The 26,519-nt window shown below is 38.3% G+C and overlaps 1 protein-coding gene across 1 annotated transcript; it reads right to left on the minus strand.

The window, feature by feature from the left end:
- Nucleotides 1–19,856: 19,856 nt before the first annotated feature.
- Nucleotides 19,857–25,945, minus strand: LOC120077596 (LRR receptor-like serine/threonine-protein kinase ERL1). Its single transcript, XM_039031532.1, has 27 exons — nucleotides 25,673–25,945; nucleotides 25,242–25,380; nucleotides 25,032–25,103; nucleotides 24,864–24,935; nucleotides 24,700–24,771; nucleotides 24,539–24,610; nucleotides 24,312–24,383; nucleotides 24,144–24,215; nucleotides 23,973–24,044; nucleotides 23,807–23,875; nucleotides 23,629–23,700; nucleotides 23,455–23,526; nucleotides 23,295–23,366; nucleotides 23,142–23,213; nucleotides 22,950–23,021; nucleotides 22,787–22,858; nucleotides 22,640–22,711; nucleotides 22,479–22,550; nucleotides 22,339–22,410; nucleotides 22,174–22,245; nucleotides 22,019–22,090; nucleotides 21,876–21,947; nucleotides 21,714–21,787; nucleotides 21,501–21,632; nucleotides 21,072–21,410; nucleotides 20,594–20,964; nucleotides 19,857–20,505 (listed from the first exon to the last, which is right to left on the minus strand). The coding sequence occupies exons 1-27, from the start codon at nucleotides 25,794–25,796 to the stop codon at nucleotides 20,128–20,130; spliced, it is 2,994 nt and encodes a 997-aa protein (XP_038887460.1). The 5' UTR covers nucleotides 25,797–25,945; the 3' UTR covers nucleotides 19,857–20,127.
- Nucleotides 25,946–26,519: the final 574 nt, after the last annotated feature.

Raw genomic sequence — 26,519 nt, forward strand, 5'->3', positions numbered from 1 at the left:
GTAAAATATCTGTTTTACCCCCGAGATTACGTCTTATTCTTCAAGTCCCTACTGATCTTCTAATGAACAACTGGTTTGTGATCCAATCACTAAACCAAACTATGGCCACTTGTTCAAGACCTGGATTCAGTACTTGAGAGAAACACCTTTCTCCTATCCCTAAATCGGGTAGGCGTGAACTCCATCTTGCAAGGCTATGCCCCCAGCTATTCATCTGGTCTTATCCCCAAAATGGTAAGCTTATTGAGCAGTGCTATTAGACTACTCTCACCATTTGCAAATCAAAGGATAATCTCGAACAAACAGGAGTTCATAGCTAGCTCAGGATTAAGATCGAGTTAACCTAGGTTATATAGGTGAAATAGTCAGTCGTAAACAATAAATAGCGTTATAAAGTAAGAGTGACTTATTTATTGGTCCTGATCTTCTGCAAACTCATTGCATAGAATGCCCCCACTCCTTATGTCATAACATGTACGAATTATGATCACATCATATGTAGCACTTTACAACTCTTTGTAACAACTACAAAGTAGGCCGCATCAATGGTGTTACCAGAATAAGATACCCAATCTCATTCATGTATCACAAATCATTTTGACTATTTACTCGAACCCGATCCACTCTTATGTCTCCACATAAAGTTCAAGTACTCATACAATAGTCATGGGTCTTAGTTTATTAGATTTAGACTTTCATACAATTTAAGAGATCAATAACAAGTATATTGATTATAGAAAATGTTAATCTTTTTACAAACTGCGAGTTTTTAGGACAACACCCAACAATACTCCCACTTGGACTAAAACTTCAATGGATCAATATATACAAATATATAAAATGTTGAGTTTACATAGAGAGAATAAAATGTACAAATACAATAAACTAGGGAATCACAATATCCATCAATTCTCCTACATGCCCTAGTGATACAAAACTCGTAGACCTAGTCCTACTAGGTGACCCTCGAACACTTTAGCCGAGAGGGCCTTCGTAAATGGATCAGCTATATTTCTTTTGTTGATTTACTGATTCGCTTGCAGCTACATACTCAGCTTTCATTGTGGAGTCCACAATACAACTCTGCTTGATGCTTCTCCACACAACTGTTCCTCCGTTAAGAGTGAATACTGACCCCGAAGTTGATTTCCTCGAATCAATATCGGTGCGAAAGTCAAAATTGGTGTATCCAGTAAAGATCAGATCCTTAGGTCCATACACGAGCATATAATCTCTCGTTCTCCGAAGATACTTGAGAATGTTTTTAACAACAGTCCAATGGTCATGACCAGGATTGGACTAAAAATTTGCTGAAAATTCCTACGGTATAGAATATATTGAGATGAATACACAACATTGCATACATCAAACTCCCAATTGCAGATGCATATGGAATTCGACATTGAGGATTTGTTGTCTTATAAGAAGGCAATGGAGGATGTTGACTGGAACGGCCACGTTGATGCACCTTGTGTTTACAAGAAGATCATCAACGCTTTAGTAGTCTTTTTAGTGTGGTATGTAAACGATATCCTACTCATTTAAGAACTGGCTAGCAACCCAATTTCAAATGAAAGATTTGGGAGAGGCTCAGTTTGTTCTAGGTATACAGATCTTTCGAGATCGTAAAAACAAAGTGCTAGCACTGTCTCAGGCATTGTACATTGATAAAATGTTGCTCAAGTACTCGATGAAGGACTCCAGGAAGGGCCTACTGTTGTTCAGGCATGGAGTTACTCTATCTAAGGAAGTATGTCCTAAGATGCCTCAAGAGGTTGAGAAGATGAGACGGATCAGTCTAACCCAGGCCATTTTAATGTTGCTGGCTCGTTTACGAAGGCTCTCACGACTACAGTGTTTGAGGGTCACCTATAGAGCATGGGTCTACAGGATCGCCTGCGGCTGGACTAAGGCAAGTGGGAGATTTTCTTGTATGGGGCTTTCATGCTCTAGTTTATTGTTTTGTACTAGTTTTTTGTACACCCCACTTTGCTTTAGAATAAGTGGGAGATTTTTGGGGTTGATGCCCTAAAGTCTCATGTCCTGTAGTTTGTAAACAGTTTGTACAAACGCTTGTGTTGTTAATATATGATATTTACTTCACATCTTACTTTTTTTCTCAGTTGCTTGTTTTATTTGTTTACCACAAACCAATAAACATAAAATCCTTGGTTATCTGCATGTGACTCAAGCATGTATGTGGTGACATACAAGTGGATCATGTCTTGAATGATAACTAAAATAGTCCGTAGTATATGGATATATGAGGGAAACCTTATCCTGGTAACCCTACGGATACAGCCCGCTTTGTGGAATGGTCACAAGTTTTGTGACTTGTCACAGATGGTCTGATCCTGATCATTTGTGTTGGAGACATGCGAGCGGGGGCGTCCTATACAAAAAGTTTGTATAAGACCTGACCACGAAGTGTTAACGTCTCGTTATATAACACAGTTCATAACAGAGATTTCACTTCACTAGGATGACCATAGATAACATGACTTCAATCCTGAGTGAGTTGGGAACTTCTGCCATTGAGGGAGGTCCTTTGATTTGTATGGGTACGAGTGGCAAAGTTGCCGATTCAAACCTACCATTTTGAGGATTCGTCTGATTTGGGAGTTGGAAACTCAGCTACACAAGATGAAATTTACTCCTTCCCCGAGGTAGAGGTAAGTAGATAGATAGCTCCCTTAAAGGCTGATTCTGGGGCTTGAACGATGTGGTGCTGATGACTGAAAATTAATTCTTTGTCGTGTTATCATCAAAAAACTTGTTGGGTTGCTAACAAGTATGTGTATGATATGTATGCGCTTTTCAATAATGATAATTACGATACTACGTTTTAAATGATGTATGTGGTGATGCGTAGATGCTTTCATAGTATGTGTTCGTGTAGTGCGCATGTCACAAGTTTTCTTACGCTGGAACCAAGTATAATTCGAACGCAAGTTTCTCAGAGTGATCTGAGGTCGAACACGGGGATTGTTATGATTAATGTGATACTGATGTGGTATATGCGACCGGTAAACAAAAAGAATAATGAATTGATTTGAGAAAAGTAAAATGCGTTAATAAAGGTAAAATGTGATAATAAAGTAAAGCAATGATAAATAAATTGCAGTAGAGTAAATTGCGATGATAAGTAAAGTGCAGTAAAATAAATTGCAGTGATAAAATAAATAAATAAATATACAGAGTGAGGACTAGTTGTGAAGATGTGCAAACGTATCTGATGAATGCGGTGGCAAGTCTGTGAGAGTCAGAATAAGAATGGGTTAAGGGAAAGGACATCACAAGTTCGTCAATCCTGTTGAGGACGCACTAAGGTTCCGCTTTCCCTTGGCTTATACCTTTCAGTGATCGGCCGCGTTCCCATATGTCTATAGTGAAAAAGGGATGAACGTGGTGAACGCAAGGTAGTTTCCATCTCTACAAATACTTCTCGCTTTAGTTAACGCATTCTTCCAACCTTCTTTCGAGAGGCGAAATAACATCTTCACTTCTGCTCTCACAGATGAAGATATCGTCGTGCATGCTTTAGCTAAACTCCGCCGATTTCTTCAACAAAGACTGACTCACTCGTTTAATCCTTCCCCTTTACCCTGGGGGATTAGTTTTACATGGTGAAAGAAATGGATGACAAATGTATGATGAAGAACAGAGATATGATGATGAATACGATAATGACATTGAAATCTAAAGATAAGCGTTTGTTACAGATAGTGAATGAAATATTAGAGATGAACACATTGGATGAATAGAAAATGAGAACAAAATACAGAAAGCGTGTCAATGTCTTGACACGGATCCCGATCAGAGACGATTTGCTTGCCGACGTGTGGTAGAAATGGCGTGGAGAACTTCCGTCTCAGGCTTGTTTTCCAGGTAGAAGTGATCTTTGCACAAAGCTTCTTCTTCGGGAATGGAAATAATTCCTTGCTTCAGAGACTTACCTCTCGGTCTTGTTTCGTCTTTCTCCCCAGATTTCTATAAATTGTCTCTTAGACCAGCCTCCTTTCTTTGAATTTGATGAAGCTATTTATAGACCTTGGCTTCTTTTGCATCAGTGGTCCCGCTCTGAAAAGCTGGTTTTTTCTGCTATGGCTTGGTGGAAACATCCGTTCTGCTCCACGTTCAATTTGTCGGAATCGTACAATAAAAAAGCTATAGCCAGAAGTCCTTGCGAATGCATCGCTCTTTACATCTACGATCGATCACCGCATGCGGTGTAATTGTTTTGATCTTTTATCGATTGTCGCATGTGGTGGAAATGTGTTGATCATTTGCGTCTATGATTGATCATCGCATGCGCTGCAATTGCATTGTTCTTTCTTTGTTATTGAATGATTGTTGCATGCTGTGATAATGCGTTGTTCTTTTTGTCCTCGAGCGATTGTCGCATTCGTTGACCTATTTCCTACAAAACAAAGACTTGGACATTCCATTTTGCCATCGCAATGGGGTTAGCGGGTGTGTTTACGACACTTTACAATTTTCACGTTTCTAAGCCAATTTATATATGGTCAACACAACTTTTCCTTCTTTTTACTGCATAATCTAAATAAAACGGTATAAATAACTTGTATTTCTACAAGTTATTAGGCACTCGCACCTTCTCTTGGCCCGAGAGGTGTTCACACATAGTTGGACTATGTTGTATTATTCATTAGAGGAATCAGTGGTACTTAAGAAGTGAGATGTAACTACAGGGGCAAAACGATTATTTGGCCCAGCTGTACTTACGAGTATCTATGAAGGGTCATCGTACTCATGATTGGTTATATCCGATGGACATAGAAATATATCTGTGATAAGAAGAGTTCAGTTTCTGCTTTTTAGTGAAATGCCTAACAATTAACGGATGGTGGATCTCCTGGCTAAAGAGTTTAGTCAGCTATTCATAGACTGTTGGAGCTTCGAGCCGCAGGTCCATTAGGTTCCCTAGGTAGCTTGGATAAATTCGAGAACCAGTATTTGGGTTAATTTGAAATGTTCAAATTGACAAGAGGAAGTTCAATTATATATGATATAATTGGACTAGTTAATTATATACGATATAATTGGCTAAATGTATATGATACATTATTTTGGAGGAAATTAGATATAAATATGATTTATATCAAGTAGAGGAGAAAATACTATAGTAGATATGTGATATCAAACTATAGGATAAAAATATAATATGATTATATTTATTAATTAATTAATTGGTTAATTATACGATAATTAAGCCAAAATTCACGTTCGGACGTGGGTTAGTGAGGCAATGTCGGTTATTGTAACCGATGAGTTAAAAATGAAAAATGTTTTCATTTTCCACCGCCTGAAGTTCAATCATCCAAAGAATTCGTGAAGTGCGCGTTGGAGAATTCTAAACGATCACTTAAGAAAATCGAGAGACTATGCGATAACTCTTCTTCGCCTAAACGATCGTCCACCTCGTGCTAAACAATCGCACATTGTCGCCTACACGATCGTATAGTATGCCGATTTTACTAAACGATTGTTCAGTAAATACTACACGATCGTGTAGCTTCTTCTAAATGATAAGCAGTCTACTATGCGATAGCGTTTTTTTTCCTCCCACTTGCTTATCGCCTACACGATTCGTGTTTCCTCTTTCCTCTACCAAATTCACCAAAGCCCACCGTTTGGGTTTTCACTCCGAGAATACCCAGGGCTCTTTTGTGGTGGTGTCGTCCCCATGGCATTCATGTTTGCGGTTGTTCGTACTGCAATTGTTGATGCTGCTGTTGGTCTTGGTAGATAGCATGGAGGTTTCCGCTACAGTGAGTTATGGAGCTTCGAAGAAGGTCTTCAACTGGTATGGAACTCTCATCTTGTTATATCTTTGTTTTAGCATTCCGTTAATTAAGATTTGTTTGCATAATTGTATGTGTTGAATGTATATATTTGTATTTCAGTCACTGTGAGATCGGAGCGATCTGAACATGCTCATGGAACTCTTAGATATGAGATCCTTCAATTGGTATCAGAGCCACATTCTGATACTCCAATTTCATCTGTTGCAACGAAATGAGATTTACATTCATGGTGGGTGCATTTCTATGTTGTTTAACTGTTAAATCTGCTGTGGATATGTGGGATTAATGGATGTATTTAAGTTGACGGAAACGTAACACCCCTACCTGGGAACTTACCTGGAAAGGTGAATTAGATAGATTTGATGCATGCATGCAAATTAAGGGCAGTCCATTAAAGTGTTTAAATGTGACTACTTGAACTTGTTCATATTTCATAGACAAATGTTGTTTATGAGCAGAGTTTAAAAAGATGACTTAGACTAAAATCAGTAGCTGGATTGTCTAGGTTAATGAATCCCTAGGTAGAACATTCAGTGGGAGGTACTTGGGCCATAAGATGCTTCACTTAAACCTTTCACGTTTCTCTTAAATAGTCCACACCGTGAGATCTATCCTCGACCTCACGGCACCTTTGGCGTGTCCCCCCAACAGATAGTGTTTGGGTAGGTCAATATCATGGTGGATGAAGAGAGTGTTCATAGTAAGTGGGAGTGGGAACTGCGACAGCATATCCCTCGGTCTCCCTCTTAGGTTGAATAACGTTACTGCGCATCTCGAGGAACCCTGGGAGTGTCCCCCTAAAGGATGGCAGTTTTGCGTGTTTCTTTATTTGATCTCCTGTAAGAGGATAAGGTAACTTAGTCTCTTGAACTAATCAGCTTCTTCCCTACGCTAGGCTCATTAGGGCGGGACTCTGGCACCGAAAGCGAGGGGTTACACTTACGCGAAATAGTTAAAAGTTAACGATTGTGGACCGAAAAATGGTGGTTGTTAAGTTTAGTTCCAAGAGTTGGTTCTGCCTAATGGTTGAGAATGTCTCATCCCAATGAAGCGGCAACTGATCACCCCACCGGTGGCGTTTGTCCTGCCTCACTGGGCATCATTGCAAAATAGAAATCTACAACTTAGGGTACTTGAAACTGTTTTGCAAAACTGATTGGTTTAAAAGTGGTTTAGCAAATTTTAATAAAGTTTTGTTCGTATTTTCAGCAACTTTTTCAAAATGGCAACAGCCACGTTAGACTTGCTAAGCACCGAGAAACTTACTGGTGATAATTTCACAACATGGAAACACATGATCACGACTATCCTAATCATCGAGGATCTCATGTTTGCTCTCATGGAGGCTTGTCCTCCTATTCTAGCTTCTAATGTCGCTCGAATTGTTCAGGAGGCATACGAGCGATGGACAAGGGTGAATGAGAAGGCCCGAGCCTACATCTTAGCAAGTCTTTCTAAAGTCTTGGCCAAGAAACATGAGCCTATGGCCTCAGCGCGTGAGATCATGGAGTCCCTGCGGGGGATGTTTGGACAACCGTCTGAATAGGTTATGAATGAGGCTCTAAAATACATATTCAACTCCAAAATGGAAGAAGGCACCTCTGTTCGTGAACATGTGCTAAACATGATGGTCCACTTTAATGTGGCGACGTTGAATGGGTCTTCGATCGATGAGGGCAGCCAAGTTAGCATAATCCTGCATTCTTTGTCGGAAAGCTTCCTGTACTTTGTTAGCAATGTGATTCTTAACAAAGTGAAATACAACCTTACAACTCTCCTCAACGAGTTGCAGACATACCAATCTTTACTGAAAAGTAAGGAAAGGCAGAAGGGTGAGGTAAATGTTACTTCATCCTCTAGGACGTTCCATAGAGGTTCGACCTCAGGAACGAAATCTGCACCTTCTACTTCTAACTCTACAAAGAGGAAGAAGAAGAAGAGTGGTAAGGGAAAAGGGAAGGCACCTGCTAACCACCGTCTGTCACTCCAAAGAGGCGTCCACAGGTTGCTAAGGGAAAATGTTTCCACTGCAACGAAGATGGACACTGGAAGAGGAACTGTCCTTGGTATCTGAAAGAGAATAAAACAGCCAAGGCTAAGGCCAAGGGCGATAAAGGTAAATATGCTTTACTTGTGCTTGAAACTTATTTGGTGGAGAATGATGATTCTGCCTGGATAAGTTATTCAGACGCCATTAACCATGTTTGTTCTTCTTTTCAAGGGATTAGATCTTGGCGACAGCTGGAGGCTAGTGAGATGACGATGCAAGTAGGCACCAGGCACGTCATTTCAGTTGTGGTAGTGGGAGAACTCCAGTTAGCTTTACAGAATAGGTTTCTTGTTTTAAATAATGTATATATTGTTTATGAACTAAAGAGGAACCTAATTTTTGTAAAGTGTTTATTGTAATATAAATATACTATCTCGTTTAATATGGATAAAGCATTTATTCATAAATATGGTGTTTTTATTTGCACAGCAAATCTGGAATCGAATTTATATGTGCTAAGGCCGTTAGCCAATAATTCCCTCCATAATACTGAATTGTTTAGAACTATCATAACTCAATCAAAACATCGACGAATTTCTCCAAAAGAAAATGCCCAACTTTGACATCTACATTTAAGGCACATCAATCTCAATAGAATCGAGAGATTGGTGAAGAATGGACTTCTAAATGAGTTAGAAGAAAATTCTTTACCAATGTGCGAATCTTGCCTTGAGGGTGAGATGACTAAATGACCTTTTACTGGAAAATGTTATATTACCAAGGAGCCTCTTGAGTTAGTACATTCTGACCATTGTGGTCCTATGAATGTGCGAGCCCGAGGGGGCTATGAGTATTTTATCAGTTTCACTGATGATTACTCCAGGTACGGATATGTTTATATTATGCAACGGAAGTCTGAATCCTTTGAAAAGTTCAAAGAGTTCAAGGCTGAAGTTGAAAACGCATTAGATAGACGGATTAAAACACTTCAATCGGATCGAGGTGGAGAGTTTTTGGACTCGATATTCTAGGACTATTTGATAGAACATGGAATCGTTTCCCAACTTTCAGCGCTAGGTACACCTCAGCAGAATGGTATAGCGGAGAAGAGAAATAGAATCGTGTTAGACATGGTTCGCTCGATGATGAGTTACGCTTCCTTATCGGACTCGTTTTAGGGTTTCGTAGTGGAAACTGCAGGATACAAACTCAACTGTGTTCCCTCCCAGAGTGTTACAAGAACACCTCTGGAGTTGTGGAACGGGCATAAAGCTAGTTTACGTCATTTCCGCATTTGGGGTTGCCCTGCACATGTGCTTGAGGCTAATCCCAAGAAGTTGGAACCACGGTCGAGGTTATGCCTCTTTGTAGGCTACCCCAAAGGTACACGAGGGGGTTATTTTTATGATCCAACGGAAAATAGGGTGTTTGTTTCAACAAATGCTACTTTCCTGGAGGAGGAACATATAAGGGAGCACAGTCCACGAAGCAAAGTCGTGTTGCGTGAGCTTTCCAATGAAACTACTGAAACTTCAACAAGAGTTGTTGAAGAGCCTGCTACATCAGCAAGAGTTGTTGATGGGAGTTCATCTAGTAGGTCGGTTCCACCTCAAGAGTTGAGGGAACCTCGACGTAGTGGGAGGGTTACGTACCCACCTGTTCGCTATCTGGGTTTCACGAAAATCCTCGCTATGGTAGCATATGGCGACATTGAGGATCCATTGTCTTATAAGAAGGCAATCGAGAATGTTGACCAGGATGGCCATGTTGATGCACCTTGTGTTTACAAAAGGATCAACAATGCTTCATTAGTCTTCTTAGTGTGGTATGTAGACGATATCCTACTCATTGGGAATGATGTAGATCTACTGACTACAGTTAAGAACTGGCTAGCGACCCAATTTCAAATGAAAGATTTGAGAGAGGCTCAGTTTATTCTAGATATATAGATCTTTCGGGATCGTAAGAACAAAGTGCTAGCACTGTCTAAGGTATCGTACATTGACAAGATGTTGCTCAAGTACTCGATGCAGGACTCCAGGAGGGGCCTACTGCTGTTCAGGCATGGAGTCACTCTGTCTAAGGAAGTGTGTCCTAAGACGCCTCAAGAGGTTGAGAAGATGAGACAGATCAGTCTAACCCAGGCCATTTTAATGTTGATGACCCGATTACGAAGGCTCTCGTGGCTATAGTGTTTAAACGTCACCTACGAAGCATGGGTCTACATAATCGCCCGCGGCTAGACTAGGGCAAGTGGGAGATTTTCTTGTACTGGGCTTTTATGCCCTAGTTTATTGTTTTGTACTAGTTTTTTGTACACCCCACTTTGCTTTAGGAAAAGTGGGAGATTGTTGGGGTTGATGCCCTAAAGTCTCTTGTCCTGTAGTTTCTAAACAGTTTGTACAAACGCTTGTGTTGTTAATATATGATATTTACTTCACATCTTATTTTTTTGTTCAGTTGCTTATTTTATTTGCTTTACCACAAACCAATAAACATAAAATCCCTGATTATCTATATGTGACTCAAGTATGTATGTGGTGACATACAAGTGGATCATGTCTTGAGTGATAACCAAATGGTCTGTAGTATATGGATATAGGAGGGAAATCTTATCCTAGTAACGCTACGGATGCGGCTCGCTTTATGGTTGTGACTTGTCACAGATGGTCTGATCCTGATCATTATGTTGGGGACATGCGAGCAGGGGCGTCCTATACAAAGAGTTTGTATAAGACCTGACCACGAAGTATTAACGTCTCATTATATAACACCATTCATGATAAAGACTTCACTTCACTAGAATGACCATAGGTAACATGACCTCAATTCTGAGTGAGTTGGGAAATTCTGCCATTGAGGGCGGTCCTTTGATTTGTATGGGTGTGAGTGGCCAGGTTGCCGATTCAAACCTACCATTTTGGGGATTCGTCTTATTTCGGAGCTGGGAACTCAGCTACACAAGATGGAATTCACTCCTTCCCTGAGACAGGGGTAAATAGATAGATTGCTCCTTTAAGGGTTGATTCCGGGGCTTGAACGATGTGGCGCCACGCACCTTCTTTTAGCCTGAGAGGTGTTCACACATAGTTGGACTATGTTGTATTGTTCATTAGAGGAATCAGTGATACTTAAAGAGTGAGATGTAACTACAGGAGCAAAACGATAATTTGGCCCAGCTGTACGAGCATCTATGGAGGGTCATCGTACTCATGATTGGTTATATCTGATGGACACAGAAATATATCTGTAGTAAGAAGATTTTAGTTGTTGGTCTTTAGTGGAATACCTGACAATTAACGGATGCTGGATCTCATGGCTACAGAGTTTAGGCAGCTATTCACGAACCATTGAAGCTTCGAGCCACAGGTCCATTAGGTTCACTGGGTAGCTTGGATAAAGTTGAGAACCAGTATTTGGGTTAATTTTAAATGTTCAAATTGACAAGAGGAAGTTTGATTATATATGATATAATTGGACTGGTTAATTATATATGATATAATTGGCTAAATGTATGAGATACATCATTTTGGAGGAAATTAGATATAAATATGATTTATATCAAGTAGAGGAGAAAATATTATAGTAGATATGTGATATCAAACTATAGGATAAAAATATAATATGATTATTTTTATTAATTGATTAATTGATTAATTATATGATAATTAAGCCAAAATTCACGTTCGGACGTGGGTTAGTGGGGCAACGTCGGTTATTGTAACTGATGAGTTAAAAATGAAAAATGTTTTCATTTTCCACCACCCGGAGTTCAATCGTCCAAAGAATTCGTGAAGCGCGCGTTGGAGAATTCTAAGCGATTGCTTAATAAAATCGAGAGACTATGCGATAGCTCTTCTCCACCTAAATGATCGTTCACCTCGTGCTAAACGATCGCACACTGTCGCCTACACGATCGGATAGCTTCTCTAAACGATCGTATAGTGTGCCAATTTTACTAAACGATCGTGTACCTTTTCTTAAACAATCGTTTAGTAAATACTACACTATCGTGTAGCTTCTCCTAGACAGTAAGTAGTTTACTATGCGATAGCATTTTTTTTCCTCCCACTTGCTTATCGCCTACACGATTCGTGTTTCCTCCTTCCTCTTCCAAATTCACCAAAGTTCACCCTTTGGGTTTTTACTCTAAGAATACCCAGGTCTCTTTATGGAGGTTTCTACTGCGGTGAGTTATGGAGTTTCGAAGATGGTCTTCAACTGGTATGGAACTCTCATCTTGTTATATCTTTGTCTTAGCATGTCGTTAATTAAGATTTGTTTGCATAACTGTATGTGTTGAATGTATATAGTTGTATTTCGGTCACTATAAGATCGGAGCGATCCGAACACGCTCATGGAACTCTTAGATATGAGATCCTTCAGACTTCTATCCATTCTGGGCTAACACGACCAGTAGCAACCCGATTGTGTCCATTCTTGCAACTGGTGCAAAAGTCTCAGAAAAATCAATTCCCCAAACTTGTGCATACCCTTTTACCACTAACTTGGCCTCGAGCTTGTTCACAGAGCCATCTGGGTTCAATTTCGTTTTAAAAACCCATTTGACTCCAATTACTTTCCTGTCTGCAGGCTTCTCCACCATCTCCCATGTATTGTTTTTCTCTATCATAATCAACTCTTCCTTCATTGCTTCCATCTACTTCGTATCTCTTTTAGCTTCTTCATATCCTGCAGACTCTAATACAGCTACAGTACTTCTTTCATACACCTCTCTCAATAGTCTAGTCCCTCTAACTGGTGCATCATCAACTAATTTATCAAGATCCAGAGAGACTTCTTGTTGCTTCACCTCTGCTTCTTCAATAGTCTAGTCCCGCCAAATATTGAACATCTCTGTTAATCACCATCTTCTTTGTGTGAGGTTGATAGATCTTGTAGGCTTTGGACACCATACTATAGCCTACAAAGATTCTTGGTTCGACATTCTCACTCAACTTGTCTCTCTTCCCTTCACACACAAAACCAAGCAGCCAAACACCTTCAAATTTTTCAGTTTTGGTTTAGTATCAAACCAAGCTTCATAAGGTGTCTTCTTCTTTAATACCCTCATAGGTAGTCTATTTAATAGAAAGATTGTTGTGTTTGTTGCTTTAGCCCAAAATTCCTTGGGCGAGTTTTTTCATGCAATAAACATCTTGTCATTTCCATAATACTCATGTTCTTCCTCTCTGTGTGATTCCATTTTGTTGTGGAGAGTATGGAGCAATGAGCTGATGCTCTATCCCAACTTCTTCACAGAAGGAATTGAACCTTTATGATGTATATTTAGTCCCCTTATCAGTTCTCACCACCTGAATCTTACAGCCACTTTGATTCTTAACCCATCTTTAGAACTTCAAAAACATTTTAGCTACTTCAGACTTATGCTTCATGAAATATATCCAACACATTCTGGTATAGTCATCAATAAAGATAATGAAATACATGCTACCATTTAGTGAGAGAGTTGGTTGAGATCCACACAAGTCAGTGTGGATGAGCTGAAACTTCTCAGTTACTTTCCATCGTGACTTCTTGAAAGGCAACCTTGTTTGCTTCTCTGTTAAACAAGCTCTGCAGTTTGTTTTCAGCTCCTCTAGAACTGATACTCCTACTGCCATCTCATTCTTCTACAGATACTGCAACCCTTTCTGATGAAAATGCCCCAACCTCTTGTGCCATAACTCAATGTCATTCACTTGACACTTGAAAGCTATCTGCTCCTTCTTGAGTGGATCCAACGAGAAGCTCTTGTGCTGCATCTTTATTTTGAACAACTCGTTCCCATTGGAATCGGAAATGAGGCACTTTCCTTCTTCAAACAGCACTTTGAATCCCTTCTCTACTAATTGACCAATGCTTAACAAGTTTTGATCAATTTCAGGGATAAACAACACTTCAGTAATCAACTTGGTTACAGCGTAGTTCTCTATTGACATTGTGCCCTTCCCCTTTACTTCTAGATACTCACCGTTTTCAATATTCACCCTTGAATTGAATGACTTATCAAGGTCCTTGAACAACTCTTTGTCACTTGTCATGTGATTAGTACACCCACTATCAACCAACCAACCATCACATTGAGTGACTGATGAGAAACAAGTAGCCACAAAGAGTTGGTCTTCTTCTTGTTGTACTACAACATATGCTTCTCCTTGTTGTTGAGTTTTTGCTTCCTTACAAAATCGTTCAATGTGCCCCAATAAATGACATCTTATACATTTCACATCTGGCCTTCTCCAGCATCTGAAATGTGAATGATTCTGCTTCCCACAGTGCTTGCATGTACTACCAGCATCCTTTCAGCAGACTCTGAGCTACTACTGCCACTTCCCTTCTTCCCTTTCCCTTTCTTCTCTCTTCCACCTTCTCCCTGTTGCACTCTAGCTTTCAATGCCCTCTCAATGTTTCATTCTTGTCTCATCAACCTCCTCCGCTCTTGTGCTTATAAAGCACTAACCACTTCTATCACCTTGAGGTTTGAGAGGTCTTTAGTATTTTCTAAGGAAGCAATGGTTGCTTCATATCTCTCAAGTACTGAAACTAGAATCTTCTGAACCAATCTATTGTCAGATAAATTGGTTCCTAAAGCTCTTTCCTTGTTAGCAATCCCAATCAACTTATCTGAGTACTTTTTAATGGACTCAAAATTCTTCATTTGCATTCTCTCGAATTCTCACACCAAGTTCAACACTTTCATGCCTTTAATCCTTTCATCACCTTCATACTCACTTTTGAGGAACTCCCATATCTCCTTTACCGACTTCAAGGTCATAATTTTGTTGAATATGGCGGGAGACACAACTACATATAGGCAAGCTCGAGCTTTTTCCTTCCTAGTGACCCTTTTCTTGTGAGTCTTGATCTGATGTATTGTTGGGTTATCAGGAAGTTGAGCAATCTCATAGTCTTGCTCAATTGCTTCCCAATAATCACAACCCTTCATGTAAGCTTGTATTCTCATAGCCCATGCTTGGTAGTTTTCATCATAAAACACAGGTGGAGCCAATGAAGAAAGACTGTTTGATCCTACTTCCATCTCTAACAACTCTCACAGATGTATCACTCAGTTTCTCTCGGAGTTATTTCACTGATTCTCACTCACATATCCCTTAAGAATTTAGGGCTCTGATACCACTATTGTTCTAACTAATGAGAATGAAATCAGAAAAATGGGAAGTGTGTTTATTTCATTCTAGAAAACTCCATATAAACACATATCTTAAGTCTAAAAATAGGTTCCACAATGTTAGCAACTAATCCCACTAACTCCACAAGAATAGGAACTTAAACTTAACTACAACTAAAAATAACTTCAACTATTTCTTAGAATCTAGAAATTGACTAGACCAACTCAAAAACTAATTTGCAGTTTTGAGTTACTAACAGAAAATTTCACATCTAGAAAAAATGTCAAACTATTTACAGAAATAGTAAAAAAAAACATTGATAGACACTGATAGACTTCTATCAGCGTCTATTAGTGAAAGACTTGTGTAACCTTTTATCAGTTTCTATCACTGATGGATACTAAAAGACTTCTATCAACCTCTATTAATGATAGACTTCTATTAATTTCTATTAGCGATAGACTTATATCAATTTCTTTCACTATAGTATCATTGATAGATTTTATCAATTTCTATCACTGATAGCACTAATAGACTTCTATTGAACTCTATCAGTGATAGATTTATATCAATTTCTATCACTGATAGACATTGATAGACTTTTATTACGTCTATCAGCGATAAACTTGTATCAGTTTCTATCACTGATAGTATCAATGATAGACTTCTATCAATTTCTATTACTGATAGATATTGGTAGACTTCTATCAATTTCTATTACTTATAAGACAATGATAAATTTTTATCAGTACTATTTTGTGTAAATAGTTTTCCTTATTTTTCTATTTTTGGAAATCTCCTTCTATTTATTTAGAAGGAAAAGATTTAGGGTTTGTTGTTTTTTTTTTTTTTTTATTTGAAGCAATGTGGTTTAAGTTTTTGGTTTTCCATAGTGTGTTGTTATTTTGGTAGTTTTTGTGGTTATTTTAGGTGTAGTGAACATTGGAATATCTCATGATCTTAAAAACATCAGAACACTTATCTTAATATCATGAAATCTCCATCTGCAAGACTTTTCACACATAATACAATGTATAGTTTCGTTATAAATCTATTGACTCGAAAGTTGATGCTTGTAATTTTATGCACAAAGCTTTCTAGTGGTGTAAAGAAAACGTAATGTTTCGTTTAAAACTTGTTGTGCAACCTAAACTTGTTGAGTGAGCCAACTAATGGTGTAAATAAAAGATCAACACGAATAAGGGCATAAAGGTAAAACGACTTTTTCATAAATTGTATACATAAACGTGTTGAAAAGTAGGTTAAACTTTTCATTTGGTCTCGGTTTCGATCTTAACCAAGATGGCACCAAGATGAATCATTTAAACAATTTGGCCAAAAGGGTTTTATTCGTGAAAGATAAAAACTTTTAGGGCTGAAAATTACAGATCGAAAAGGATTCATTTTAATATTCCGTTTACTCCAAATAACTTCAAGTAACCCAAGTACAAAAAGTTTGCCAGCTTAATTTGACCAATACAATGGAAAATAAATTAAAGAAAAACTTGTGTTTTGACTTTCTCATTTACCTTGTAATAAGATCTTTACAAGGCCACATATCTGAAGTAAAAATAGAAGCCTAAGATAATGTTTAAAAAATGGAAAGAGATATAATATATTGCAAAAAGGCATACCATTTAGCCCGAGGTGAAGGCACAAAAACAAAAGACAAGCCCAGAACTGGGCAAAACCACAACAAAAGATAACCATCTCATGTCCTCTGACAGATCAAAAGGGTTTTAGAGGTCTACCGAAAGTGTAGATTCATTAACCACAGTATGAAAAGCTACCGCCACCGCCAAAGGAGAAACAAAATAAAATTCACTAGTCACAAACTTAAATTTATTATTTGGCTAGTCTAACAATGTAGAAGTATGTATTTATCAAAAATATGTATTTACAAGGAATGTACAGATGTATAAATACTACACTAACAGTCTAAGAATAAAGCCTACAAAAGCTCTAACCATGCTAAAGACTCTCCAACTAAGAGGACTAAGTATACATTCACACCCTCCCTCAAACTCAACCTGGTAAGGTTGAAATTAGCTTGAGTTTGTTAAGTAGTTGGAGAAAACGACCAGGAGACAAAGGTTTGGTGAAAATGTTAGTGGGTTGCTCAGTGGTGGAAACAGATCGTAAAAGTAAAGTTTTTCTTAGGAGATGATGACAAACAAAGTGACAATCATTCTTAATATGCTTGGTGCGCTCATGAAAAACATCATTGTGAGCAATTTAGATGGCACTACGATTGTCAAGTGAAGGATAGTTGCATGACTGAGGGACTCTCATATCAGCAATAAGCCAACGAAGCCACAATAGCTCTGACATAGCATCAGCCAGAGCGCAATATTCAGACTCCGTACTAGAATGGGAAACAACACTCTGTTTCTTACTTTGTCAAGAAATGAGAGAGTCATTGAGGTAGAAACAGTAACCGAAGGTAGAACGCGGTCGGTAGGATCATCAGCCCAATCAACATTAAAGTAGCCAGACAAAAACAGGGAAGACTGGTAAGAGAAGTCCATGTCCCAAAGTTCCTTTAACATAACGAAAGATACGGAGAACAACAATAAAATGTATGGTTCGAGGAGCAGCCATGAATTGACTAACAAGCTGAACAACATAAGCAATGTCAGGATAAGTGACTGTCAGATAAATAAGGCTGTCAACAAGTTAACGATAGAAACTGGCATCTTCAAGTGGAATTCCATCAAATGGAGTCGAATGAACATTGAAATCGAGTGGTGTTGGAGTCGTAGCAGAGTCAGTGATACCGAAGCGCACCAAAAGATCTAAGGCATACTTTACTTGAGACGACGAATAACTAGCAGAGCTCAATGATACTTCAAGGCCAAGAAAGTAACTAAGTGAGCCCAAATCTTTCATCTCAAAGTATTTGCTAAGGTAGCATTGTAGATCAGAAACAGCCTGAGGATCATCCTAGTAATAATCATATCATCAACATACAGGAGAAGAAGAATAATACCATGAGTTATCTGTCACGTAAATAGTGTTGTGTCATGAGGATTGGATGTATATCTAAGTTGAGTGGTGGTGGAACTAAAAGTTGCAAACCAAGCCCGAGGGGCTTGCTTCAAACCATACAATGCTCGACGATGGAGACATACCTTCCAGGATGGAAAAGAGACACTTGGGGGCGGTTGCATGTACACCTTCTCAGATAAGGCCCCATTGTCAAAGGAATTCTTGACATCATTTGAAAAAGTGGCCACTATTTGGCTGCAGCAATTGCTAAGAGACACCAAACAGACGTCATTCGTGCCACAAGTGCAAAGGTCTCTTCATAATTGATCCCATACTCCTAAGAATAGCCTTTTGCCACTAACCGAGCTTTATAATGCTCAATAGAACCGTTAGAGGGAGTCTTGATCTTGTAGACCCACTTGCGACCAATGGGTTTTCTACCAGGGGGTAAATCAACATAGTCCCATGTGTGCATCTTATCTAAAGCCTGAAGTTCTTCTCTCATAGTTTGCTACCACAAATGATTAGTATTTGCCTCATGAAAAGAGGTAGGTTCAACCAAGGAACTGATAGTAGAAAAATGTGAAAATCTCGAAGATGACTAGGAGGCGCCCTTACCCTTGTGGGGCATCGAACAAGAGAAGAAGGGTCATGAACAGGTTCCGTTTCCACCGGTGAGACAGAAGGCCGATTATGATCGACAGAGACTGGCACAAATTGCTCAAACTCATATTCAGAGGAGAATGCAGAGGAAGGGAAAAGATCAAAAGCATCGTAAAAAATATAGGGAAAAGAACTTAAGGAAGAATCGTGAAAGGTTGAGAGACTAGAGAACATAGTGTACTCCCAAAAGGAGACATTCCGAGAGATGTGCAATCTTTAGGAAGAGGATCCCAACAACGAAAACCTTTATGTTCAGTTCCGTAGCCAGGGAAGCAACAGAGACGCGCATGTGGTTTTAATTTGATATGTTCATGGGGGTAAAGAAGTACAAAACATGCACAACCAAAGACCTTGAGGTTAGAGTAATTAGGAGAAGTATCATATAAACGTTCAAACGGAGAAACATTTTGAAGAACAGATGAAGGAAGGTGATTGATTGTGTAGACAGAGGTAAGAGCGGCTTCACCCCAAAATTTTGCAAGGCAGGAGGCAGACAGAAATTAGACCCGGACAGAGTCCAGAATGTGACGATGTTTTCGTTCCGCTCGCTCATTCAGTTGAGAGGTATGGGGACAAAAGCGCTGAATAAAAGTGTCTTACTGGGTGAGAAAGGAAATGAGACTGGAGTCCTTATATTCCAAGGCGTTATCTATATGCTGAACCTTTGATTGTGCGAGAGAACTAGGTGTGAACCATATTAGCAAAATCAATATATATTTGAGACTGAGAAGAGCGATGTTTTAGAAAAGTATGGATCTGGAAGCTTCATCGAATTGTGTTCAGAGGCTCAGCTCGACTTGGGTTGCATCAAAGCTCACCGAATCTGGAAACGCACGAAAGCGAGCTGACTCGTCGAATCTAAGGAGACATCCACTGGAAGATTTGAAGCTGGACAAATTTGAAGCAAGGAGAAGTTATGGAAGAAAAGGCTTTGATTCCATGTAGAAGTATGTATTTATCAAAAGTATGTATTTACAAGGAGTGTACGGAAATACAAATTCTACACTAACAGCCTAAGAATAGAGCTTACAAAAGCTCTAGCCATGCTAAAGACTCTCCAACTAAGAAGACCAAGTGTAAGTTCAATGTTAGTCAGATTAGTCAACATTTCTATGTTTCAATGTAACAAGATATTATTTGGAACGGGTAATTTTGTTTGTTGGTTAATTGGTCACATTCACAAACCATATTTTAAAAATATTCATATAAAATTACAAAAATAACAGTTGCATATTCTAACAAAAAGCAGTGAGTTACGAATTGGAAATAATGTAATGCATGAAGTGTATGGAGTTCATTTTGTTCATACAAATATTTCATATTTCTGATATTATACTGCTGAATACACAAAACCATTTCACAGCTGCACAAAGAAAAGCTTAGTATCTAAATATAACTAAACTGCAGCTTTGGAAAACAAAACAAACTACAAAAACTACACATTCTGTCTTTGCTATCCCCTTCCTACCACCACATAATAACCCCCTTTCTTTCTGTATGCATTTGTAAGAGCATGGTTAATCTGTTATTGATTCAAACTGTGTTGTTCAGATATAACTTCCCCAAACCGAACAAACCACCGAGCATCCGAAGTATTCACATCTGACTTATGCTGCTCCTCCTGCCCTTTCAAGTTTCGATTCTGACCCTTTTCAATCACAAATTGTGCATAATCCAACGTTTTCGTTGGGAATGAAGTTTGTTTCATAGTAGGTGGTGGTGGCTGAAGGGAGATCAATACTCGTGCAACTTCATGCATGGTTGGACGTTCGGAGGGATTGTGTTTTGTGCAGAGGAGAGCAAGCAGGAACGTTTTTCGAACATGGGCTAAATCGATGCAGGTGACTGAAACCTCAGGATCGACAGCTTCCATCACAGTATTGTTATCAGTTTTGGACAATATCTGGCAGTTCATAGAGATGGGGAGAATAAATTCAGATTCAGGCAAAATATGAAAGAAATATATCTTAGAAGTGATTTGATGAACAAACCAGCTGATGTAAATTGGACTCATCATCCACAGCTTTCTTCCCAGTCAGTAGTTCCAGAAGAACAATGCCAAAGCTATAAACATCGGACTTCTCGTTAAGCCGGGAGGTTCGGGCATACTCTGGATCAATGTAGCCAATTGTCCCAAGCACATAAGTCGATGCATATGTTTTGGCAGTTGGGATACATTTGGCAATCCCAAAATCAGAAAGATGGGCCTCAAAATTTTCATCCAGTAAAATATTTGAAGACTTGACATCCCGGTGAATGATTCGGGGATTACAATCATGGTGAAGATATGCAAGCCCTTGCGCAGCTCCAACCGCAATCTTCAGACGTGCTTCCCAATCCAGCTTAACCTTCTTACCTGTCCCTATTGATTAGTGAAGCAAAACATCATCGTCGATATTATCCAACTTTCTGTCGAAAAGATCAAATACTCTAAAAGGAAGCAATTCAAGTTGAGGGAGTACTACTTACCATGAAGCAGATCCCAAAGTGAACCATTTTCCATGTAGTCATAGAAGAGGAGATTCCCACAGGGTGATAATGAATAACCATGAAGGCTAACAAGATTTCTATGTCTGATACGACCAACAGTTTCGAGTTCAGTCTCAAACTCCCGTGAATTGTGTGCGTAGTGATTGTAAAGTCGCTTAATTGCAATAGGTCGGGAATTTTTCAGTAAACATTTGTACACAGTGCTAGAAGCTCCATAACCAATAATGTACTTCTCGCTTAGATTCTCAGTCATTCTCATAATGTCCTCGAAGGTGTGAATAGCCATATCCATATGAAGTACCACAAGATTTGGAGGACCTGAACTACAAAAATAAGGGGACTGGTGAATCATCAATCAAATAGGAATAACTCAAAAAAAAACAAGAAAAATATAGAAACAATGCTTGCCTTGGCCGGTCTTGCTTGAACCCTTAACCAATTGCTTTGATGGATTCGACTTGTACACGGCTATTATAACCATCGACAACAATATTATGAATCCAAATGTCATACAAACAACCACTGTCCGAGACAACATTGCTACAAGTTATATTAACTCAGTCAGTATGATCAGTTGATGTCAAGTTATCTAGAATATGCCATCAGGGTTTCGCAGAGTACCTCGAGATTTTTCCATATAAGGCCCACAGATCGATCCCAACCAGTTTCCACACAGCAGTGGATTCCCGATAAAGCTGATGTAAAATTATCAGATCATCAAATGAGGAACGGAAGCTCAACAAATACATAGCACTTCAATCAAACAAAGCTCATTGTCTGTACCTATTTGGTTCGAATCGAGAGAAATTTTTCATGGGAGGTAAGATACCAGATAAGTTGTTGTATGACAAGTTCCTGAAAAAAGTAAGATTGAAAGACATTAGAAGCACTAGGAAATTATTGATGAGGGGTAAAAAAGAACTTACAAATTGGCAAGACTAAAACAATTAGTCAGCTGATCAGGTATCTTCCCTTGAAGATGGTTGTTGTTCAAGATTCTGAAAACAAAAAATTATTAACAGAAGGGATTTAAAAGGAAAGGAAATAACATTGTAGGAGTATTGTGTATCGGAAAACATACAGGGAGATAATATTTTGCAGTTGACCCAACTCCATGGGTATGCTACCGGAAAAGTTGTTGAATGACATATCACTATCAAAACAGGCAAGTCAAAATAGTTTAGAAGGACAAAATTCAATAGACTAGCATAATGCTTAAATCAAACTCACAATTAACAATCCTTACATAGTCTGAACACTTCGGAGATTCCCAAATTCTGCTGGCAATGGCCCAACAAGTTGGTTGTTGCTCAAATTGCTGCAAGTGATTATACATCAGAAACATTACTTAAAGCTTCCACTCTATCAATAATTCAGGTGTCTTACAGGCTAAGAAGATGTTCCAAATCACCAATTGAAGCAGGAACGGGACCCAAGAAGTAATTGCAAGATAGATCCCTGTATGAAACAAAAACATCAAGCCAACTGGAAAGACACACCTAGCATGAAGAAAACAGCAAATGATGGAAGTTTTTAAGTCAACTTACAATGTATCGAGGTTTACTATGCGTCCCAGCTCAATGGGAATCCTGCCTTTGAAGTTGTTTGCAGAAAGGTTCCTGTTAAAACCAAATTTATTCAATGAACCATCTCCCAATTTAAATCTTACACAAACTCATGATCTGGAGACTTACAAATAGGTCAAGCTCTCCAGATCTTGGAAACCCAAAGGGATTGATCCATTAAGATTGTTTCCATGCACATTGCTTTCAAGAAGAAAAATGGAATTAGCATATAAACATACAAGAGATGGAACAACCTCATGAAATTTGAATGAAAGGCAGTAGGGTATCTTACAATTGATTCAATGCAGTGCAAGAGCTGATGTTGTGAGGGATGGGTCCTTCAAGATAATTATTAGCAAGATTTCTGGGTAGTAGCATAGAAAACGTTGCATCAAAAGTTAGAAAAATACATTGTAGACAAAAGACAGTTATAGAATTCACTGTGAGACGATGAACGACCAGAACCTAAAAAAATGTAACTCACAATTCAAACAACTGATCCAATTTCCCAAGTTCAGAAGGAATTGTGCCGACCAATTGATTATCATTTAGTTGCCTGTAAAGAATTAAACTCAATTGCTACAGTTGTCTGATAAGTAAACAAAAAATGTAGAATTAGAAGCAAACACAAACATACAAGTAACTAAGCTTTGACATATTGCCCAGCTCAGGAGGAATTGGCCCAGTCAACTTGTTTCCATGTAGATACCTAATCCAAGAGAAATGAACTTTGAGGCACCTTACAAAAATATGAGAGCTTTCTTTTTCGTTTGTGGCATTTAAAAAGCAAAACTCACAATTTTCCTGTGTAGGACAAGTTCCCAAGTATTGGCGGTATTGGCCCTTCAAGCTCATTCTCACTCAAATCCCTGATCCATGGTATATAATAAGAAAATACAATGATTGAATGTACCAAGAATTTCGTATGTTGAAACCATAAGAACAGAAAATATATTTGAAACTTCACTTACAGAACGGCAAGGGCCTGCATCAATCCAATGACATCAGGAATCTTACCAGTCAACCTATTTCCCTGTAATGATCTAACAAGGAGAATACACAACTGATTAAAACTGTAGGACGGACTGAGAGCGCTGAATTCAAGGAGTTCTAATGTCACTAAAATCGCAAGAGTTAAAGGAATCTTACAAAGTGGCCACTTGTAGAAATCCAATGTTGTATGGAATCTCTCCAGAGATCTGATTGTAGGATATATCCCTAAGACAACAAGAAATGCCAATAAAGATATCACGACTGGTTCATGTGAAGAAACAACATACATCACAGAGAAAAAAAATACCAGTTGGAAACTTACAGAATTTCAAAACTAGTACAGTTTCCTATGCTATCAGGTATCGTGCCGGTCAGATTGTTTCCCCTTACATCACTGAATATAAGACAAGCACACGGGCACCACAGTTAAATAACCACAAAACAATAGGCCTTCAGATTAAAGAGGATGATTATAAATTTATAATCCACTTACAAATACCACAAGCCAGTCAATTGACACATATCGGAGGACAACGACCCTGTCAAAAAGTTCCCCCGTAATCCACTGGTAGCAATAAAACAAAATGAAAGTTAGAACTACCAACAGAATGGTCATCCTATAGCTTAGATGTCAAAGAAACACGAGTGAAGAGATATTTACAGATATTGCAGTACTTCATTCCAATAGATTAATCTCGGTATCTCCCCAGTAAGCTGGTTTCTTGCAAGATCACTGCAACCAATGAAATCAGAAAAAAGAAATCCAAAGGGATAAACAAACAGAAAACTAATTATTCCCAAAAACGCATCCTAATATCATAAGAGATCTATGATCCTCAAGTAACAAAACTCATAAGAGATCCTCAAGTAAGGGAGTGAAGAAATTACAGAGTTTTTAGATTGGGAATCTGGGTTAAGGTCGAAGGGATCGGACCGGTCAACTGATTGTTCTTCAAATTCCTGCAATAGAGGGAAACAGTTCAACATCCAGAAAGCTATAGTTAACAAAACTGATTGGCAACCGAACAAAAGACGACTCTAAAACGTACAAAAACTCGAGCTGCTTTAGCTTAGAAACCGTGAAGGGGATGTCTCCATAGAGCAAATTATCAGACAAGTCCCTGTATTAAGAGAGAACCAGTAATGCTGTAAAGGTATGCCACTTTCAACCAAGTAAAAGTTAAAATTGAAAGTTGTGGAAGAGAAATCTTACAGATGGACAAGAAGACCACAGTTACCAATCTCATCAGGGATTTGGCCAGTCAGTTTATTCCCTTGAAAGTCACTACCATAACAAAGCAACGTTGAACATAAAGAACCAACCGAGTTAAGCTATCAAACAAGCAAAAAGAGTATTAAAACGGAACGGATGATAACATACATTGACTGTAAGTTTCTCAAATCTCCAATGGATGGTGAAATCTCCCCACCCAGATTCAAGTTGGACAAGTTCCTTCATACCCAGAAAAAAAAAACGAAAATGAGAAATAACCCATAAAAAATATATTGAGCAAAGAGCTCCCACGGTTGTTGGTTGCAATGTCAATGGCGGAAAGAAGAAAAACAAGAACAAATAGAGACGAAAACTCACAAAGCAGCAACTGAAAGGCTAACATTGTCGCAGAAAACTCCACGCCATGAACAGAAATCGTGGTTATGATCATCATCCCAGTCAAGCAACACATTAGCTACATTGCTAAACGAGGCCTTGATTGACATAAGTGCTCGTCCTATAGAAAATGGCAAAATAAAATAAACTAAACTAGAATAGCAACAGATAGCATAAAATATTTCAAAAAGTCAAATAAAGATATAGAACATTGAAGATGGAGAAGAGAATAAAAAAAATAGAAAACAGAAAATCCGAAGCCCGAGATTGGACGATACTATCATTAACATGCATTCGCCCAAGTAAAGGGGTTTGTTTGTAAAATGGAAACCAAGAAAGTGGGAAAAAGCTTAAAAATGAGGAGGGTTTAAGTTAAAATGAAAAACAGAGGAGGAAATGGAGAAAATAAAGACCTTCATTGTGGGGAAGTGAAGAAACAGGGGATGAATGAAGAAGTGAAGAAGAAGCAAGGAAGAAGAAGAAGAAGAAGAAGGCCATGTGGAGGTTCAGCCATGGAAGGAAGGGGATGAGCTTCATTTCTGAAAGAAACCCAGAAGAAGGGAAGTGGAAGAGTAAGAAGGCAGAGCAGAGTAAATGCAAATGAAACAGAGTGAGAGAGAGAAAGGAACAGAGTTTTGTTGTGAGAAATTTATGAGGAGAGAGATGGACATTGGCGAGAGTGGGTTTTGTGTGTTAGAACTTACTAATAAATAATAATTATGGTATCAAGTGAAGCTTTTTTTTTTCTTTTTTTTTTAAGTGTATCAAATTTATTTTATTTTTTTACCTTTTCTTCGTTTAATATTGTGTAAAATTTATAGTTAGGATCGATTATATTCTAAATTTTATAAGTTAAAATTTAGATATTTTATTCTAATTAACTTTGAGAGTGATCAATGCATTAATCTTCAAATATGTAAAGAGATTTTTTTAATTATGGATTTTGAAAAAATTGACGATCAGAGAAAATGCATATACAATTATGAAATGAATTCTTGTTGAGAGTCTAGGGTGTATTTGAAATATATTTTTAAGTATTTAATTTAAAAGATAAATCATTTTAAAAGAAATTAGAGTATTTCACAACCACTCAAAATAACTTTTCAAGTAGATTTTAATTAGTTTTTTGTCAAAAAAAAGTATTTAAATAAAAATTAGTATTTTTTTAAAATATTTTTTTCTTAAATCAATTCAAACAGACCTAAATTGATTCGTTTTTTAAAGTTTTGAATTTTAATCAACACAATTATAAGTTTCACA

The sequence above is a fragment of the Benincasa hispida genome, chromosome 5 (genome assembly GCF_009727055.1).
Source record: "Benincasa hispida cultivar B227 chromosome 5, ASM972705v1, whole genome shotgun sequence".
Lineage (NCBI taxonomy): Eukaryota > Viridiplantae > Streptophyta > Magnoliopsida > Cucurbitales > Cucurbitaceae > Benincasa > Benincasa hispida.